This window comes from Arachis duranensis, chromosome 3, assembly GCF_000817695.3.
Source record: "Arachis duranensis cultivar V14167 chromosome 3, aradu.V14167.gnm2.J7QH, whole genome shotgun sequence".
Taxonomy (NCBI): Eukaryota; Viridiplantae; Streptophyta; class Magnoliopsida; order Fabales; family Fabaceae; genus Arachis; species Arachis duranensis.
Genome location: NC_029774.3, coordinates 34600340 through 34621975, shown reverse-complemented (window position 1 = coordinate 34621975; position 21636 = coordinate 34600340). Strand labels below are relative to the sequence as shown.

Below are 21636 nucleotides of genomic sequence, written 5' to 3'. Positions count from 1 at the left end.
CTTTATAGTTCAATTTTTTTTTTATCAAAGCCAATAATATTATAATTTTTATAATTAAATTTTTCATTACCAAAACATCGGTAATATTTTGTATTATTATCACCATAACAATATAAAATACTAAAATATTCATATATATATTCTCATAGTTTATACTAAAATCATTCATATGAAAAATTTAGCCTTCCCTTGTCTGTTTACTTTGCAACATCTGCACTGACGAATTAATAAAAAAAAAAAAAAACCAGATTTTGTCTTATTTTCATATTAATTTATCATTACTCTCACATCCCAAGTTCTTAGGTAATCCATTCCAATACCCACATTTCGCTATTAGAGAATTTTTTATTTATTTGAAATCTAGAACAATCTAGAAAACAGATAAATTAAACGATCATTTTGAAGCCCCAAGTCTTTTCAGAATTCTGTTCTTCTTTCATCTCCTGCTTGCCTCCATCATCGTTTCATTTTTCATATTCTCCTTAAAAACTTTATCTTGGAACTTCAAATTACATATAGTAGCCAATAGAATTAATCCCTTTGGACGCTCTTGGAAAGTTATCATCTCATCGGATTTCATTTTATTGCAGGAGCACACTATTTTGAGTATTTTGTTCCATAAAGGACACTAATTTATGATTAAATTGAATGTCAAAATTAGTTTATACGGAGTGTAAATATTTTAAAACAAGTACTAGCTACTATGTAGAGCTCCAAAACAGAACCAAACACCAAAATGTAGCTCTTGTGAAAGTTGCTGTGTTCTGCGACTGCATGGTGAAAATGCAGAAAATTAATAATGAATGTGTAGGTTCAAGCATTATAAATCAGAATATGAAATTATACTCGGTCACAGATCCAAAAAATTTTGATAGTGGGACAAAATATATATATAATAATAATAATATTATAATAAAAATATTATGTATATATAAAATTAGTTATTAAATTATTTATTAATCATTATATATATATATATATATATAGGTAGTTACTTTCGAAGTAAATATAACATGATTAGTTTTTATAATATCTAATTTTATAAATTAAAACACTAAAATAATCATTTATAAATAGGACAAAAAATCTTAAAGTTTGACAAAAATTTTAAAATATTCCTAAGTTTTATTTTGTTTCAATTTCGTCTCAAAAATTTTCGATTTGCATCAAATATACCCTTGACGGCTATTTTTTCAAAAAATTTAAGATCGATTCAACAATAATTTCATAAGAACAACCTCTCAACACAAGCAAATCAAGCATAATTTTCACGCATTATTGTTATATTGATCTTAAATTTTTTGAAAATTTAGCCCCTGAAGGTATATCTGATACAAATCAAAAATTTTTGGGACAAAATTAAAACAAAATAAAACTTACGGATACTTTTAAAACTTTTGCCAAACTTTGGGGACAAAAAATATACTTTATCCTTATAAATATCTGTCTTTTTATATAGGATAATGCTACATATTCATATTGTTTTGTTAACCAAGTCCAATCAAATTTATCTAAGACAACAAAAATCAGTTATGACTAATATTATTTTAAGTTTTATTTTTAACTTGCTTAGATTTAGTTCATAAAAAGACTTGGATGTGTAGTATTTCTTTTACATATATACAAGTAAATACTTATTTAGAAATTTACTTCTTATACAATTAGAAGTCAATTCTTATTAAGATTTATAGTTGAAAAAAGTTCTTTTAATTAATGTAGTTATAGAAAAAAAAACTAATTTAAAAAAAATACTCTTTCGAGTTGATTTCTAAGAAAAAACATAAATTTCATTTAAATTGAGAATTGATCGTTCTAATGACATCTAATATGAAATTTTTAAATTAACTATGGAGTACCAAAGTTGAGTAAAAAATTATTATAGAGTCAAATTTAATAATTTAGTGGGGGCAAATAAATATTATTATTATATACTACTAAAAAAAATTTCAAATCATAGTGGGGGCGATTGCTCCCACACTCATATGCATACATCCGCCCTTGCCTATAGTAATTAGAGGGTATCTCTTATTTTTAAGTTGAAATGATGAAATTCGTTAGTTTTAGGGGTGGCAACGGGGCGGGTAGGGGCGGATTTTTGCTCTACCCGACTCCGTCCTGTCGTACAATAACTTGTATAGAACTCGCTCCACTTTTACTTGCGGGTAGTAAAACGTCGAACCCTAACCCATCCCTGCAGGTATCCGCCTCGCCCCTACCCGTCCCTATAATTATTAAAATTTAATAAATAAAATAAAATTTTAAAATTTATATAACTCAAGGTGAATATTACCTAAACCTGATCCCATCCATTCCTCTCAAGAATCCGTTCCACTAAAAATTTGTTTCAAATAAATAGAAAATGAAATAAGTATTCATAAATTCGAATGATATTACCATCCCTAGTTAATTTATTTGGTAATATGAGTAATAGGAATAAGATAAATGGAAACAAAGGAAAGTACATACAAAGGAAAGTACGTACAAAGAACAAGACACTCACATTGGATATTAGTTGATTTGTGATCTGCGAAGCACCAATATTATTTTGTTGTCATGTGCGTGTTTAATACGCGTATATTTTTGTGTCCAAAGTATATCATAACAAAATATAATATTTTTCTTAACACATCTAAATGAAAAATATTCAAAAGGCAACATAATTTATTATTTTTTGTCATTATTTTTAAATATTAATTTAATTTTTTTAATTTAATAATTCTGCTAATATATTTTTATTTTATATTTTTAAATATTGATAATTAATTACAAGAAAAAATAGTAAATTCTATTAGTCTTTTAGCAATTCTCCACCTAAATAGTATTACATATTAATTTGTCTAACATATTCTAAATACTTTATGTAATTAAAAATATTAAAGACACTTAAAAAATATTAGTTTATATTTTAGGATAATTTAAATAAATAAATTAAAAGAGAAAAAATTACACTCATGTCCTAAATTGAATTTGATTACATGTATGTTTTGTTTGACTTTATGTAAATTGAATCAAATAAAATTGATTTATACTTTTTTTAATGTTTGGATTCGATTTAACATGAGACATAATAAATTAACACAATTAAATTCGATTTACTAGCCATAAACTTTTCACAACATGCAATAATAGTAGATCGAAGCAATTAAGTTCAATTTATAGGAAAAGGAATGCAGTAGTAAATCGATATGACATGTTTTGATTTACTACATATATTGATCTAAGATAAATCGAATCTAATTAATTTGAATTACTAGTTAGGATTTAGAAATCAGTATTTCAAATTCATTTAATTCGATTTAGCTATGAATATGTCCCATATAAATACAACCAGAAAGTTTGCTCTTCATTAGAGTGCCACTTACAAGAGCTAGTGATGATAGGTTTTTAGTTATTGTGCACTATAGAAAAACGATTAAGAAAAAATACTAGAGAAAATAAAATTTACTGATAAGGATCTAATGAGTGTCTTTATCAATTCTTCTATGAATTTTGCTCAGTTTTAGAATACTATAATCAAGAAATTGGGAGTTAATATCATGAAACAGGTTGAGAAATTATTTTATAAGATTTCGATTTTTGTTGTCCGAGATGGTGATAAAAATTTACAAATTTTGTTTCACTATTTTCACCAATTTTCTGAGGTTAGAACCCATGAACTATTGGCCAAGTTTGGAGATATGGTCTCTAGTTCAAGAGGATTGAATCGAATTTCGCAATCTATAACAATAACAGGAGCCTCTAGTTCAATGTCGATTATTGCCTATTTATCTATTCCTGTATTTTTACCCAAAATAGTTTTGATAGCATCTCCATCCTTCGCAGTTGACCTAAACTGCGTTAATGATGAAGAATTTGGTGATAATGGATCTTTAAGTAAGCTTGCGATTGCGATGACAGGTATTCCTATTATGATCCTAGTTCCAGAAAAAGGTAGAAAACCGACCATCTGCAAATATAGTATGATTCGATCATCCAAGGACATACATGCTACCTTCTCATGCTGGTAATACATGAGGTCGGCTACATAGTGATAAAAAAATTTACTAAGAACCATAATAAACTTTAAGTAATTAAAAAAAACTACATTAAAGGAATTTTAAATTATGCATGTCCTTTTCAAAAAAATACCAATAGTCAAAATTATAATCCTGCATTATCCTAACCTTATTCATAAAAATTAAATCCCCGCTAAATCTAAATTCATCTAATATAAGCATTTAAAAAAAAACTCTAATATAAAACAATTCTAAATTATTGTTATCACTGACATTTCTAATTTAACAATTCTAACATGTTTAATACTACTCTAACTAATATTTATAATTTAAAACACTACAAAAAAACAGGGTTAAAACGGCGATTATTTTTGGTAATTACGGCGGTTAGAATCGCCATTATTACCGAAAATGACGCCTCCAAGAAACGCCGTTATTCTGGGCGCCATTCTGGTTATTACGGCGGTTTTCAGAAAACCGCCACAATTACCAGAGGTTAATACGGCGGTTTTTTGAGGGTTAAAATGGCGGTTTGTAACCGCCATTATTTCCGTATAAAATGGCGGTTTTTGAATTGTTTAAAATGGCGGTTATAACCGCCGTTTTTACCAGGATGTTGTGGCATCATTTCCATTTAAAATGGCGGTTTTTAACCGCCATTTTTACCATTATAACCGCCATTTTTACCAGGTTATAATGGCATCTTTTGGGTTTAAAATGGCAGTTTCTAACCGCCGTTTTTACCCGGTTATAATGGCATCATTTTCGTTTAAAATGGCAATTTTTAACCGCCATTTTTACTAGCATATAATGGCATCGTTTTCATTTAAAATAATGGGGTTTCTAACTGCCGTTTGTATCTAATTATGATGACAATTTTATGCTTTTTAAAATAAGATCGAAACCACCAATTTAAAGTGATATTTTCGAAACTCACTTAAAAATCTCGTAATAACCAAAAGGCATAGCCATAAATCAAACATCATAACATGATTTTTTATTCATACATGATCCAAAAGTCATAATCCAAAAATAAAGTATTAAAATAACATTTTTTAATAATATGTCTTAACATATAATCCTTAATATACTCCTTAATATACGTCTAAACATATCAAACAAGGTCATGCTTCCTTGTTGCTTGCTCTAGAAAATCTACTTCCTAACTCTTTTGGTGATGGAATCTCAATCTCCTGATCCAATCTCTACGACAAAAATATAATTATTATGAGCACAAAAAATACAAGAAAAAGGCATATATTAATAATAAGTGGATATTTATGAATTTGAATTCATCTAAAAAAATTCACATATAAGAGCAAATTAAATATGAGAAAGATTTCAAACACTCACATACACATTAAATTAAAAAAAATCATATGCTAATTAATTCTGATCTCTGAAGAAAATTCATATGCTTCATCATTGTGAGATAACCTTCTTATTCATTAATTAACAATTAAATAAGCAAACTAACTCATCATCCATGCATGCAAACTGCTCCCTATATTTTCATGCCCCACAAGCATCAATATTGCTGAGAATTTTTTGTTACTGAGCACAAACTAATGCAGAAATCATGGTTTTAAATTGAAGTTACACCTATTATTGTTATAATATTTTTATTAAGTCGTGCATATAGATTAAAAGCCGTTTCAAGCAAATAATTTAATTTTGTTAATAGGCGCTACTGCTATATGTAACCTACTAACATTAGTTGATCTCACAGGAACACCAAAATAATAGTTGAAAATATAATAATTAATAAGTATATATAAAATGTGAATTATAACTAAGAAGCATAATACAAATCAAATAGAGTTTGGTTTAGGTTTGAAGAAGGCAGAGTATAAGTGTAAACAAAGTTAAACGTGAATGATTGATATTGATTCAATTGTGTATTGCCTAAGTTAAACTATTGGATTGTGATATTATCATGCTTGTTTTGACAGAAAATTATATGCCTTAAGTACATGGAGCTTGACTCCAGCAGCAACGGAAACCAATAGCTTGTTCTTTTGTGAGAAGCGGGTTCAATTTCAAGACCACATCCTTGACTGCAGCAACACAAGGAGAAAATGGAGTGAAAATGCAGTATTTATAATACTTTCATTTATCATTTCTTTTATAATAATAAAAAAAATCTGAAACAAGTCATCATATGAGATACATATAGTATTTATTAAGTACTAGTATTGAACAAATTCATATCGTGAACTTGAAATTTCTTTCAAGTATAGCAAATGCGCTGAACATCAAGATGGTAAACTGTAAATGCAAGCTAAAGCTTAATTATTAGCTTGGTTAATTAGATTATTAATAACTTCTAATATATAATCCATTAGTAAATAATCTAGAGATATTATTTAACTTAGTATTTTTATATTGTACGAACTAGGGTGCTTGACTATTTTAGTGGGGCTAATCAAATGTACTACTAATAATAATGTAGCATTTAGCTTTAGTATCTTCTTAAATCTTAAGTAGTCATGTACTTTTCTTTGATCTAAATTTTATACACCGATTGTATCTTAGAGAGTACCTTAAATGATATCTTATGAGTGATTTCTATACTTCCTTATATTTCATGATTTAGTTGTTATTCAAGAATCTAGGACTTGATGCTTTTTCTTCTGTGACAAAATATATCAAATAAAATGAATATCAAACTTCATACTATTCATTAGCTTATTTTATCATATCTTCCTTCCTACATTTCATTGCTCAACCAACAAAAAGCATATGAATATTTACGAAAAATAGAAAATTATTAGTATTTTTCCATGCTATCATACATACCATTTACAGATGCCTCAGAAAGAAACTCAGAATTCAAGCTTGATAATGCTGTAAGAACTAATTGATGGGTACTGAGAACAGATCTGAGAATCCTGAAACGAATAAAAATTTAAAGAGAAATAGTAAAGCCAATGGAAAAAGAAACACATAAACCAAGATAATAAAGTTGTAATATTCAAATTAAATACATATCTCCCCCATATTCTTCATTAACTTTATAAACCCTTCCTGAAATTATACAGCATTTGTGGAATGCATCTATGCTTTCCATCAGTTTCACTTGACAAGTCTGTTTCCTATAAGTTAAGATACTCATTCCATTCAACATTCTTTTGTTTAAAAGCCAACTGTCAATTATATATTTGTGATTTTAAAAAACCCAAATATATACATATAGTTGAGAACACTATAGATCGCCCAAAAAAAATTAACTAAATGCTTGACAGTAAAGCGCACTCATCTGACAAGCTTCCTCCAATATGCTACACAATTCAGATGATTCATTTATACAAAACAGTTCTTGAATAATTAATCTTGATCAGAATAATATATTAATACATTCAATAAAAACAACTTAGCCGAACACTCCAATATGCAAAGAGGTAGACAAAAATTAGTACCCATGCTTTAGGCGAAGCCACAAAGCAAACGCTTCAAGAACCTGAATGATAACCAAGAAAAAAATACTATCCGACAAGGCAGCAACTTTGAAAATTATAACAACTTGTCACTTAGTAACTCAAACTTTAGGCATTTGTCTCATTAATAAAATGAAGAGATGACACATAATCACACATATCATACTATGACCTCTGGCAAAACTGTTAGTAACTCCAAGAATCCTGGTATATATTCCGGATGAGAATCCATCTCGTCCCTAAGCCATTTCACTATACCACCATCTCCCCAATCTTCAGCAGGCACATGCACAGCCAATGCAGCCACAGCAATGCTAATCTACACATTAAAAAGATTTGAAGAATACATTTGGTTACCCTAAACTTCCATTTAAATATATTCAAATGATAATAAAAATAACTGTACGAAAAGATAGAACGGTGCAAAGGACTTCTAGATGAACCTGAGTTCTGACTTTTGGATGATCCTTGTGGAACTTTTTTAGCAAGTTCTGTGTTCAAAACAACAATGAAAATAAAGCCTTAGCAAATTCATTATTTATTGTACATACTAACGCATCTGAATTGTCATAGCTGACAGACATCAAAAGATCAAATTATAATAGTGTCCTTATGTACCGATTTTGTATAATGTATTATATTATCTTTTATGTACTTTATTAGCTATGTAGAATTGATTTTCCATAAGATCCAATTACATTCTTGCAATTATATTAGTACATGCATATAGAAAGCAAATCAGGCAAGTGTTTCAACTTTCAATTACTAAATCAAAGATCAAAACATAACATTAGATCTCTTACTTCAGCAAACAAAAATGCTCAGAAGCAATTATCCGCCTAATTTTATATTGAACAGATTTTCTATAATCACAAAATTTAATATTTTCAAAATATTTTTAAGCTAATAAGGCATTCTGGTTAGATTTTTGAGTGAAAAAATCTAAGAGCAATTATAGAAGATCTAACTGGAATTGTGATGATCCTATGCCTTCAGTAATACTGATATTATATATCTAAGAGCAATTATACAGAGAGGTTAATCTAACATTAGAAAATTTTATCAAAAGCCTAGAAATCAAGGAAATTAGATTCTTAATTTGACAGTAAGCAAAAGCAAACAACAATTGATATTAAATTAGGAATTTAAAAACCCTAACTTTCAGAAAAAAGTGAACAGAAGAAAGGAAGACCTAATGTGGCGCTGGCGGATCAGAACCTGGCGTGGTGGATTGACTTGGCCATGCTGGGATTGAAGACGAGAGTCTGGAGGTGGCGCTCGAGGAAGTTCTCGACGGTGAGAGCAAGGACGTAATCACAAAAGTGAAGAGATTTGTCGAAACTCGCTAAAGCAGCAACAATGTTGCTTGCGGCGGCGAGGTGATAAACGAAGCAGTAAAGGAGATGAGTGGCGATGGCTAACCTTTAGATCGAAGCCAGAACAAGATCGTAGAAGCTCATTGAAGGCAGCGGCGAGGAGATGAACGATGGCGGTGAACGGTGAGGAGATTCTAGTCGGAGGAGAACGCGGCTGAGGAGATCCTTGGTGGAGAGAGTTGTCGCTGAAGCAGATCGCGCCGGAGTAGATCCTTACAGAAACAGTGTATGTGACAGCGCATTATTTCTTCAATTAGGGTTGGAATCAGATAGTGTGTGGGTATTTAAAATCATGGCCCCAGATAAGGGCGGTTTTAAACCGCCATAATCATTGAAAACCGCCATTTTGCACAAACTCATTACGGCAATAACAGATTATGCCATTATATCCGAATATTATGGCAGATTTATAAAACCGCCATTTTATTAATGCCATTTTAAACCTTTTTTTTTTTGTAGTGAAAATTCTAACAAAACTTCTAATCACTACTACTTTAACTAATATTTCTAATCAAATATTCTATGTTAATCAGTATTGCTAACATTTCTACTCTAACTTGAAGAACAGAAATTTTATCTATTAAGTATTAACTTCTTTATTGATGCTACCAGCAATATGGACAATTCCATCCAACCGATAGATACGATTTGAGTCGTCATCCATATCTACAGTTTTGAACCTTATCATTTTGTGGTCTAGGAATTCTCTCTCGCATAGGGTATGGTGGAAGGGATAAAATATAGCTGTAAATCGTATCAACTTAATTCAAATTCTTATATAGAAAATACCAACACTAAATCAAATCAATTGATTTTGATTTATATTGATGGCGTCTCCTTGTAATTCAAATATATTTGATTCGATTTACCTTGCATGTCTATAAATCGAATTCAATATATTCGATTTACTATGGGTTATATATGTAGGATAAATCGAATTCAATGAATTCGATTTACCATGTGCTACCACCAATATCGTATAAATCGAGTTTAATAATTTTGATTTACCATGTGCTTTCAACATAGTGTAAATCGAATCCAATTGATTTGATTTATGTTGAAAAAAGAATATACATCGAATTTATTTGATTCAATTTACATAAAAAGTCAAATAAAATATGCATGTAATTAAATTTAGTTTAGGATATTTGTGTAATTTTAATCTTTATTTAAATTATATGTGTAAATTATTCTATATTTTAATATTAACTTTAGATCCTAATCTGTGGGTACAATGCACGACTCGTGGAGAACTTAAGACTTTTTGCAGGTAGACTCTTCTCTTTCTTGGAATCTCTAGTGAATGGCAGTGACTTGTGGAGTCTTCTAGGAAAAGAAAAATGGGAAGAAGAGAGTAGGAGAGAAGGGAGGGTCTTGGGTGGTAACAGGAGAATAAAAGGGGAGTGAAATTGAACTGTATAGAAGTAAAATTCAGGAAGAGATCAGAAAATTTTAATGAAGTGAAAAGGGTAGGATGATCTAAGAAGAAGTGATTTGGCTGGCGAAATTTGAAATTTGAGAATAGAGAAGTGAAGTTGATGGAAAAGAATGAGTGGAGATGAAAGAGATAGGAAAAAGTAGGAGACAGAAAATGTATGTGAATTTGAATCGAAGAACAAAACTTGCAAAATAATTTAGCGAAAAAAAAAAAGAGACAAAGCGCCTTGGCTTCAATCGAGTGAATATGCGCACATTATTTTAATCTTTGTTACAAAAGGCTAATCAGACTTTGTATATTAGCATATATGTACGTATCGTAGTTGGCAGTTGACAAACTGCGTATTTTGTTGATGAATTGACTTTTCTCTAAATGATAACTAATAAAATCATCATCATCATCCTCATTATGACTATTTTATTCCTAGTTCGATAACATTAAAATTCCGAAAGAATATATGCTTTTTTACTTCATATGGTGATGTTGCCATTGAAATATACACTTATATATTAATTTTAGCATTGAAGTATCTTTTACAAAAATCTGCACCTTCTATATTTTTTTATTACCAAAATATACATCATCCGCTAAGAAAGAAGCAAATTTGACTTCGTCCAGAACGAGTTATACAATAATGAAGAACTTATCAACACAAAAACAAGTTGTATTTGATTATGTCATCTTAAAATTTAAAATTTGAAAGACTTAACAATTAACCTATAGTAGCTAATTAGACTTGTGATTAATGTGATTCTAGCTAAGAAGAAAAAAAAGTTATATCGTTCCTAGATTATAATCTTGGGCCTAATAGTAAAGATTTTTTTGGTAGTGGGGTCTAATAATAAAGACTTAATTTGATCCAACATGGAACTAATTCGCCGAGTCTTATTTAGAGTTGGCCCAAAGAGCTTAAAAAATTCATAAGATTCTAAAAGAGAAAAACTCAAGAATTAGCAAAATTAGGATTTTTGATCAACACTTTTAACCCTTAGTCGCCAATGAGCCTTGGCTCTAGTGGCATGTCTCCCCCCTCCTCATCTCAAGGTCTAGGGTTCAAATCCTAGAGAATACAATTGAGAAAAAATTGTGAACCAATTTTTTAGTTTTGCAATCGAGTAACATACTTTTAAATATTAGTGACTAACTTTTGAGTAATAAATTCTACTGGCTCTCTACCATTTCTAATTCAAAAATACCATAATCCTAAATTCATAATGCAAGTACGATATACTCGCTAGATGCTTTTTTCGCTCTAGTGAATCCAGGCAGCACTAACCTTTATTAATTATTGACAAACATATGTCCTTAAAATATTTTCTTATTTATGTGCGCTAAGCTTAAAGACGAAAATCCTAATTTTCAAACCTCTCTGTTCTCAAGTATTTTTTGATCACTTATGTGTGTGTGGTTGAATAATATTATGGAGGAGAAAAGACGATGATAGTTGCCAAAAGTAATAATTTGAATGGATTATGACTCATGAAGAAAAGGGATTGCATTTTGGTGTGTTGATAAGATGTCAAGGTAATGGAACAACTCATTAGTGAGTCATACATTTCTCATTACATAAATAGAGAAGAAATCAGCATAACAACCAGTCCAACTAAATCTACCATTCTTTTCAATTTGTCTTTGCTTCGGTTACCCCTTTATTTGTTTCTCTTTGGCATTAGCACTAATCATCCTCTCTTATTCTTCCCTAGCTCTTTTTCTGGAACATATCATTGCCTTTTTCTAGGTTCGCTTTTCAATAATCTGTGGAAATTTTGTCCACCTTTTTTCATTGATTAGCTCTAAGCCATGGCAAGGACTGGAAACAAGCGTTTACAAGCCAAACTGGTGGGTATGTCTTCACTTAAATAAGGGTAACTCCTTTCAATAAATAGATCTATATTTGTTTTGCATATTATTATTAATTAAGTAATTATAGTGGATTGATAGAAGCAGATAGCTTGTAATATAAATAATTTGAATTTTACTAAGTCCTTGTGCAAAATCTATCACAAGTTTTGATGTGCAACCATAGTAATATTTGATCATGTGACACACGTTGGCTTTGATCTACTCATTTGCAATGTCCTCTAGTAGCTCCTTGTATACATATATCTTGGACCATTTATGTTATATACTTTCATCAATATCATTAGAAAAAGAGGCAAGCCTGAATAATCAGGCGATGAATAATGATTAATGATCTGGCAGGTACTTCTTGGGGACATGGGAGCAGGGAAGACAAGTTTGGTTCTTAGATTTGTGAAAGGCCAATTTTCTGAGTACCAGGTTACTCTTAGTTATTGCATTTTTTTAATGACTAGGGAGCTAGTAACTTTTGTGTTTTGTGGCCATCATTTAACCATAAAAAAAAGTGAGTGATCTTCTACTATTGAATATAATCTCACACCATTAAAAACACTACTGATAGCCAATTGATGGTTACAAAACACAAAAGTTGCTGTGCTCCTAACACTCCTCTTCTTAATATATTATATGGCTATTGGTGTTGGGAATGGATTAACCTTATTCTATGTGGAAGGGTGCAGGAATCAACAATTGGGGCAGCGTTCTTCACTCAGGTTTTGTCTTTGAACGAAGCCACTGTCAAATTTGATATATGGGATACAGCAGGGCAGGAACGTTACCATAGTTTGGCCCCTATGTACTATCGTGGTGCTGCTGCTGCCATTGTTATCTATGACATTACAAGCATGGTACTAACTACTAACTCTATTAATCTTCTCATCACTAATCACTTGTTTCAATATTCGCTTGTATCATTTCATGGTTTCTTACCCAAATGATCCTTAAATGAACCTCTTGAATTCATGTCTATATAAGTAAACTTCACAGTTGTTTCAAGGATAAAAGCCTATATGGCTATAAGTCTCAAAAAAATTTTTTTTTGGATCAGAAATTCTCATAATTTCCAAGTGTTTTTATATGTTAGAATAAAAATAAAACATTTTTGTAGAAAACTAGTCTTCACATGTAAAAGCTGATGTTCATGGAAATTAGGCGAAGCAAAAATATCCACATTGTTTTTAGGGAAAAAAAAAAAGAGTAAGGTCCATACATGAGGAGCCGTGCATGAAAAAAGGTAAAGTACTGCATTGGTGTCCTACGTTTAGGCGTAATTTTATTTTGGTCTTTAAGGTTTAAAGTGTCATATTTGAATAAAAAGTTCATTTAGCTTTAATGTAGTCCCACCACTGTGAGGTCAAAGTTAAATAATTAACGAAATGTCCTACAAAGCAGCAGTATAAGAACAAGGTCGATAATTCGGAGAACAAGTACAAGTTTCAAAGACACAAGATCAATCGTGGATGCATCAAATACATTTATTTATTATTTTTCTTACAATTTAAATAAAAAATTTTCTATAAGGAGAATGATAAATAAATATATTGATGTATTCACACTTGATTTTATGTTTTTTGAGCTTGGACTTGTTCTCTAAATTATAGACCTTGTTTTTGTATGTCAGGTAGAATATTCCGTTAATTATTTAACTTTGACCTTATGATGAGACTACATTAAAGCTAAAATGAAACTTTTTTAGATTCAAATAAGACACTTTAAACCTTAAAGGACCAAAACAGGATTACATCCAAACGTAGGATATCAATTTAGCACTTTTCCGCACAGAAAATAAAACAAACGTGATTATTGATTTGTAAGTGATGCATTGTATAACCAGGAATCTTTTGCGCGAGCAAAGAAGTGGGTTCAACAAGTGCAACGACATGGTAAGTTTGTCTATATCTCATAAATGAGTAGCGAGTAACTAGGATTCTAACTCAATTTATCTGATAAACCATGTGATCAGCAAATCCGAGTTTGATAATGTTTTTGGTGGCTAACAAGGCTGATTTGGGAGCGGAGAGAAAGGTTGCAAATGAGGTATTTCTTTTTGATATATATGCTTACATTACATGTGCAAATTTAATGAAAGAATTAGGTTTTTGGTGGTGAAAACGGGATATTTGTTTCATGTATATGCAGGAGGGTGAAGAATATGCGAAAGAAAATGGATTGTCTTTTCTTGAAACCTCAGCAAAAACTGCACAGAATGTGAACGAGCTCTTCTATGAAATAGGTAGGCGGTGTTAATCTCTAACTCTACCATCAAATAAATCTGGATGAGTGATCGAATGTGTGTGTTTCTTTCCTTTTCTTTTTGCAGCAAAGAGATTGGCAAAAGCAAACCCTTCACGCCAAACCGGAATCAAGCTGCATAGCATACCTCAAGAAACCAGAAGAAGAAGCTTGTTTTGCTGTGTTTAGTTAATGCTATTATCAATATAAGTTGAATCTGCATTTCATTTGTATTCCAGAAGCTTCTAACTTGGTATTTTCCTACTTTTAAGATGGATGAATAAAGAAACAAACCTACAAAGTAACGCCCAAACCGCATGCAATAATTTATTTTTCTTTATCTAAAGCTGATTTACCGTGTTTAATAATAAGACCGTGAGGCCGTTAAATGAAACTTCTTGCCTAATGGAGTTCCAGCACCAACAACCATTCTTGTCCTTATTGCACAGGAGTAAGAACTAAGGCTGTCCCTGCGTTGTCTCTGTTTATTCTAATTATTTATTTGTCCATGCCCACAAAATTGCCAAACTCATTTATCATATCAAAAAGCTCAAACAGTACTTTTTTTTTTTTTTAATAGTCCTAATATATAGTAGCACTCTTTTCCATTAGCATTTATTTAGCGGAGTCAGTCTAATTTTACAACGTATAAAAATATGGAATGAAATATTAACTAAGAATGCAAAAGTAGGAGGAGTAATAATGGGAAAGCAACAAACCGTCCATTTCCAATGGTAAGAAGCAAGAAAGCAATCAATCAAAGGCTAACAAAAAAGAAGCTGAGAGTGAGAGAGAGAGAGAGAGAGAGAGAGACGCCATGAGTGACAGTTATGAAACAAAATTACTCGTAGCTTCTTCTCTCACTCGCTAATTAGGACAAAAGACCCTGCCTGCCTGCTCAGTGCTCACTAATAATATTAATTAATATACATGCATTCACAACATTAAAAAGAGAATGAAGCTTTCTACGTCATTGATGGAGGAGAGTTGATTACCAAGATGGGGAAGTGCAAGGGGAAGCGGAGGATGACGAAGAGGGATCATTGTGGAGGGAGCTTCTTCATTGGGGTCAAAGGTGGTGTATATGGAGGAGCTGCTTCATCGTCTTCCTCAGAAGAACCGGTTCCATTTCTCTCTAAATGCGATGGTGAGCTCTCTGGTGTCTCAAATGGGGTGTCTGCCCCGCTTGTCTCATAAATGGGATTTGAAATGTACACAAGGTGGGGTTCCCCATCTTCAAGTGGGTCTTCTTGGTTTGCCTTTTGTGGTGGTTTCGATATGAATGAAGAAGATGAAGAGAGAGCTCCAACTTGAGGAGGGCTCGCATTGGGTTCTTGGGTTTGGATTTGAAGCACAGAATGAAGCTTCTTTGGTCCAACTATGTCTTGATCATCGCAACCAACAACAACTGCTGGTAAAAGGAAGCTACTTGGGGCTTGGAGAACTCCCTGAGCATAAATGCTCCTGAAATGAGGAGCTGGAGGCGGAGGTGGAGGTGGTGGAGGAAGGTGGTGTTGTGGGTGTGAAGCTGAAGCAGCATTGTCTGTGGTGGTGGTTGTTTGGGTGGCGGCGATGGGGATGGCGTTGGAGTCGGTTTTTCTGTGGTGGCGCCGGCGGAGTAAGAGAGAACAATAGAGCTCAGCAAGGAGGACAAGTATAAGGGAAAGCACAACGGCAAGGATAACAACCATAACCAAGGTTGCACCCATTATCACTTTGGATGTCCCCGTCATCTCTTTGGGTTCTGTCTCTTTGTTTAGAATGCGGCGGCAAAGGAGGGCAGGCTAATAAGGACAAGGTAAAGGTTGGGAAGAAGCAAGCACCTTTGTTTTGGCGGGAAACAGTACTTTACCCACCTTGACATAGAGATGAATAGAGATTGGACATGGACATGCGCAAGCGAATCTTAGAAAGGGTAAATGGTCCCTAGGGAACACAACAGCTTGGGTAAGAGAGTTCTGAGTTGGGTTCTGAGTTCTGACACTCAACAAGGTCAGATTTGTCCGTCGTCAAATTACTGTTAACTCCTCTAACAGCTATGCTATAAAGTTAACACCTTTGCATAGTTGCATTCATCCACAGTGAACACCATCCCTCGTTCAGTCGTTCTCAACTCTCGAGAGAAATTCAGCATTTTCGCAAAGGTATTCCTCATTAGAATTGATAAAATAAATTTGACCTTTGTAAGATTCCATAGCATTTTATGGTCTGAGGTGTGGGGAAAAAGAGTAAAGAGATGTAAGAGCCCTCTGCCAATGCATCATATTCAACTTCTTTTATTGTACCAGATGTCAACCCGAAGAAAATAGGAAGACCATCAATTTTTGTTAGACACTAATACAATCATAAATGGCAAAACTTGAAGTAACGTCGCGTGCAACCTATACAATATTACGTCAACCGATACAAATGGGACCATCAGTAGACAATTCTAAGGAAGATATTAAAGCGCGACCGTGCAATCTTGAATCATGCCAAGTACAAACACTATGTGAGATTAAAGCGTGACGATCTCCAATTAGTTTAGGAAAGATGGAGCATTCATTCATTGATCGTTACTATAATTTCATTCTTCATCTTCCTCTCAAGGCTGCAAACCTAGCTGCTAAATCATCATAGTCCGGTAACTTGGGATGTACATGCCGAGTTCCTTCAGATCTATCTGGCTGAAATGTAGCAGCTCGAGTATATACTTTCTTAGTTTCCACCGCTCTAGTTTGTTCACGAGGAAGGGAAACTGATCGTGGAGGATAAGTAGCCATCTCTTGTGACTTATTAGATCCATCCTGCCTTTCATTCTGTAGAAATTCCCTGGTTGTGTGATCCATTTCGGGCGGATGACTGTTTTTAGAATTTCTTCTTAGTTTCTCAGGTACAATGATCGATGGTTTTTTGCTATAATGGATCAATAATTTGTCTATTAACCTTTCCTCTTCAGCATTTTGATATCGCTCATCATCCAACAAAGTTTGCAGGCCATGCCTTGATTCACCTCGTCTCCTGCTTCTGCTCCTCGATTTTCTCCTTGGTCCAGTATCTTCATTTTTAGCATCAGTGTGACTGGATCGAGATCTTAAGTGCTTCCGCCTCGTGGATTTTGGTTTCAACACAGAGGCTTCATTAGCATCTTCACAAACATAATACCCTTCTTCATGACTCTGTTTACTTGGTCTCTTGTGCCTATTGGCTTGCCAATGCTGGTCAGGATCATCATCCTCCCAACCTATTTGAATCCTCTCTGATGTAGAGGCAGTGTCAGGCCTATCATGCGCTGAAAGATATATAGAGGTACCATCACTGTCAATATTTGAAGACATATTTACTCCAAATATGCTGTTCTGCTGTTTGGATTTAGGTTTGACATATGGTGGTGGAATGGCATTACTGTAGTAGCGCTTCTGCTTAGGAGTTTCATCCTTTTGAACTTCTCTGTACAAGTTATCAGTATCAGGCATGGTAACATCATTAGCAGCAAATGGCTCATCTACATTACTCTTAAATCGCATTCCTAGACGACTAGGTGATTTTCTAGCAGTTGTAGAGTCATGGTTTTCTCTAAGATGGGTGGTATCCCCACAACTGTCATGCAGCTTAGAAGCATCTTCAAATTGTCTCACTGTTTTCTCTTGTAATGAATCCCCAATAGATTTTGGCATGCTACCCTCCTTCCGATAACCTCCTCTATCACTTCTCTTAGTAGTATCCTGTCTTGTGGCGAATGAATTGTCTTGCAGCATGGAACCACCTTCAAATTGTTCCACTGGTTTCTTCTGTGATGAATGCTGATTTGGTTTTAGCATACTATTCTCCTTCCAATTATTATTATGCCTTACTGTTAATGGATTATCATGGACGTCCCTTTTTTGAATTACTTCAACAGCATTTAGTGGCTTGAATCCATTTTCAGGGTGTGTGGATCTGAACTGAAGACCACCATCATCTCTGTTTAGGACAACAGCTTCCATACCATTCTGAAATCTGTACGCCTTGTTTGGATGGTCAGGACTTTTGTCGAACAGAGTATCACGCTTGACTCCTGTTGTGGTAGCACACTTGGCATGTGATGGTATATTGTTATCAGTCAAAGGGTTAGACATACGAGTATCATGACCCTGTGCAAGTAATTTATATAAGAAAAATATAAGAATTTTAGAGACATTCTAAAAAATTTAAGAATTCGCAAAGCATTCAATTTGATAAAGAGGCTATGATGAAGGAAATTTTGAAGACAGCACCTGTTGAAAAGCATAAGACTTTGACATCCTCTGCTCAAAATCCTTGGAGTCCCACTTTATTGAAAACTCAGATGCAATCCGTTGCATCAAGCAGACCTTCTTCTCCAATGTTGAAGACTTAAAATTCAAATTTGCAGCAAACTAATAATGAGAAATTTAGTGAGTCAGTGCAGACTGCAGAAAACTAGGAACGACTGAATGAGTCATTCATAAATAATGTTCTAATAAGGATAAAATTATGAATGGTCACCTCCTGATTGACATAACATTCTATGGAATTCCCATATCTCTCCTGAAACATTTGCCTAAGGTCCCGTAACTCTGGTAAATCGGAAAATCTCGCAGCAGCAAACATCAGAGATGCTACCGCATCCCTACATTCCTCAGGGCACCCACTGAAAGAAATGGAAGCAGTTATCTAGACTATCAAGTTCTGAAGTTAATGATAATTTTGAAACACCTACTGAACTATAAGAATTCAGGGATATATGTGGCACTGTAACTATCCAAGCAATTCATCTCAGTCGGTAACTATAATAGATAGACAAATAAAAGAAAACATTAAATTCAACATCAGCATTGCCGAGAAACTATTTCCAACAACACCACCTTCCCAAGGCAATAATGCGTAAGTTGATTGTAATCAGTATTCACCACATGTATTGTTAAGCAACACACCAACTTATATGATTACATTCGTGTCCAACACAGAAAAACTGCATGCACAAAGGCCAGAGTTATATTCGGTTGATGCAGTCACAGATACTTATGGTTTAGAGTCGAGTTTTTTGTGTTGATGACAATTAAAGCGACTTTTTTCTTTTCAGAATGGCATGGACAGAACTTGAAATATTTCCATAAAAATAATGCAATTCCTACATTTATGTTTGTTGAGATATGATGAAGCAAAGAGAAATCATTGATGCAGCTGAAATCCGATGAATCAACATTAACAGCGAGAAGAAATCATTAAGAGAAAGATCATACCTCAGTTTGTGCATGACTGAGAGGTGCTTCAATACAAACTCGCAGGATTGCTCAACAAAATCATAACAAGATGACAGTGTTAGCTCAACCAACAGTCCCTCAGCCTGTAACCACCTCGCAAGCGAGACAATACTTAAATTGAGAAAACTTCATGATGATGCAAGAGAACAAAACAAAGGCCATCCTTGACACAATTGCAAACAGGTTATCACATCGATCCACAGGATAACCTACTCAAAGAATCCAAAATAAACGAGACCTAAGATTGCTCTAAAATACAGAACAAAGGAAGCATTACTCTTCCATAGGCATTGATATCGAGACCGTTCGTGAGCAGATCAGCCATATCTTTCCTCAGAAACTTCTCGGTCGCTCTTCTCTTCCTTCGTATCACATCGATCCGACTCTTGGTGAGTTTGATCAGCGATTTGCTGAAAACGCAAACAGAATAAGAGAAACCGCGCATTACGTTCAGTAAATCCGCATTGTCAAATCCTTCAACACTTTCTTGATCAGATAACAACAATCAACCGGAAAATGAAATATACATAGGCACAAATCAAAGAAAAGAAGTGCGAACCATTTAGCGGCAAAGCCTCTGCCAAGTAGACCGTCCAACATGCTGCTAGATCTCCACTCGGTGGTTTGACTCGGTGAGTTTGTCTGCTGGACTCGGTGGCTCAAAATGCGAGATTCACCATTGACTAAGAGTAAAAACACAGAGCACTATGCTGAAGTGGAAGAAGAGGACGATGACTCGATAAGACAGAAAAAGAAACATTATATTTCATTTAAAAATGAGGATATGAATTTCCAAATTACGCCCATAATGGCCTCTGGTTTTTGCGATTATGACGAAGCAAAATGTGAACGTTGCAAGGGTAGTTTCGGTCATTCAGATTTGGATAAAAAGAAACATCAGGTGGGAAAGCGATGAACGATGAGGATGCAAAGTGAGTTGGGAGTGTATGCTGAGCTGGATGGCATAAGAATAATTCATGGAGGAAGCGCCATTGAGTGGGGACAGAAAGGGACTTAGTGGCTTAAGAGCCGTTGTGATTATGGTTTCAAGTTTCAACAATTAACGGCATATTTACTGTAGCCTCATCCGGGGGTAAGCAAAAAGCTGAAGTTTCTTGCATATTAAACATTAAATTACCCTTTTGACCTCTAAAATTAACAATAAAATAAAAATAGTATTAAAAGAAATGAAATATGTATTAAAATTATATTTTACATGATACAAGAATTAAGTTATATAGAGAGATAGTACAAACTAATCTCATAAATATTTATTTACTAACTATTAATCACAATTAATCTAATTTTCAACTACTAACAACTCTAATAATATTTTAATATGAGCTGATCAGAATTGTTTGTATTACATTGTTTTAGACTAATTACTGCTTATGCTTTAATATATTTTCGTAAGCCGATAGATGGAATGTGTCAATAATCTCCAACTTGGATCAATTCTGATAAAATGGTTGAGGAGATAAGAGTTTAGTAAGTATATTCCCATTGACGAGAAAAATTGATGGGAAGAAGTTTCATGACATTGTGTTAGGCTTTTTGACGTACTATATGACAATCAACCTCTAATTGTTTGGTTTGTTCATGAAAGACTGGATTTGCTGCCATATGAAATACGTCGCGATTATCACAATAAAGAATTAAAGGACACTCACAAATAGTGTGAAGAGTAATCCATTGCAGCTCACATGTAGTGCTGGCCAAAGCACGATACTCTGCTTCAGTAGAAGAACGTGTCACAGTATTTTGTTTCTTGGCTTTTCAACTAACCAACAAATCCCTCATGACGAAACAATGACCAGTTAGAGAACGATGAGTGTTCAAACAACCAACCAACCCAATCAGAATTGTTGAACCTAGAAATCTGAAGAAAAGTACTTTTGGAGAAGATAAGGTCCTTTCCAGTACTACCCTTGAGGTATCTAAGAACCCAAATGATAGCATCATAATGATTCTTAGTAGGAGAGGCCATGAACTGGCTAAATTGTTGTGTGGCATACATGATGTCAGGACGAGTTGTGGTCAGATAGATGAGACGAC

The 21636-nt window shown here is 33.4% G+C and overlaps 3 protein-coding genes and 1 long non-coding RNA gene across 8 annotated transcripts; 1 reads left to right on the top strand and 3 right to left on the bottom strand.

The window, feature by feature from the left end:
* Positions 1 to 6724: 6724 nt before the first annotated feature.
* LOC107478683 (uncharacterized) lies at positions 6725 to 9046 on the bottom strand. 2 transcript variants are annotated; one of them, XR_001589984.3, is made up of 4 exons: positions 8625 to 9046; positions 7876 to 7923; positions 7415 to 7751; positions 6863 to 7090 (listed from the first exon to the last, which is right to left on the bottom strand). It is a non-coding gene; the product is annotated as an uncharacterized LOC107478683 (long non-coding RNA). The 2 variants fall into 2 exon arrangements; XR_001589981.3 differs by having other exon boundaries at positions 6725 to 7751.
* Positions 9047 to 11623: 2577 nt separating this feature from the next.
* On the top strand, positions 11624 to 14639 carry LOC107478681 (ras-related protein Rab5). 4 transcript variants are annotated; one of them, XM_016098813.3, is made up of 8 exons: positions 11624 to 11770; positions 12038 to 12089; positions 12449 to 12526; positions 12787 to 12954; positions 13941 to 13989; positions 14070 to 14143; positions 14246 to 14339; positions 14427 to 14639. In XM_016098813.3, exons 1-8 carry the CDS (start codon positions 11763 to 11765, stop codon positions 14525 to 14527), a joined length of 624 nt encoding a protein of 207 aa, XP_015954299.1. In that variant the 5' UTR covers positions 11624 to 11762; the 3' UTR covers positions 14528 to 14639. The 4 variants fall into 4 exon arrangements, with proteins under 4 accessions (XP_015954299.1, XP_052115395.1, XP_015954300.1 ...); XM_052259435.1 differs by having other exon boundaries at positions 11626 to 11770; positions 12038 to 12085; XM_016098814.3 differs by lacking the exon at positions 11624 to 11770 and having other exon boundaries at positions 11843 to 12085.
* A 739-nt stretch (positions 14640 to 15378) lies between these two features.
* On the bottom strand, positions 15379 to 16490 carry LOC107478693 (uncharacterized). The gene has a single exon (XM_016098827.3). The coding sequence runs from the start codon at positions 16069 to 16071 to the stop codon at positions 15379 to 15381; it is 693 nt and encodes a 230-aa protein (XP_015954313.1). The 5' UTR covers positions 16072 to 16490.
* A 113-nt stretch (positions 16491 to 16603) lies between these two features.
* Positions 16604 to 20329, bottom strand: LOC107478680 (uncharacterized). Its single transcript, XM_016098812.3, has 6 exons — positions 20141 to 20329; positions 19859 to 19991; positions 19561 to 19664; positions 18824 to 18968; positions 18574 to 18714; positions 16604 to 18450 (listed from the first exon to the last, which is right to left on the bottom strand). Exons 1-6 carry the CDS (start codon positions 20179 to 20181, stop codon positions 16912 to 16914), a joined length of 2103 nt encoding a protein of 700 aa, XP_015954298.1. The 5' UTR covers positions 20182 to 20329; the 3' UTR covers positions 16604 to 16911.
* Between the last annotated feature and the right edge of the window lie 1307 nt (positions 20330 to 21636).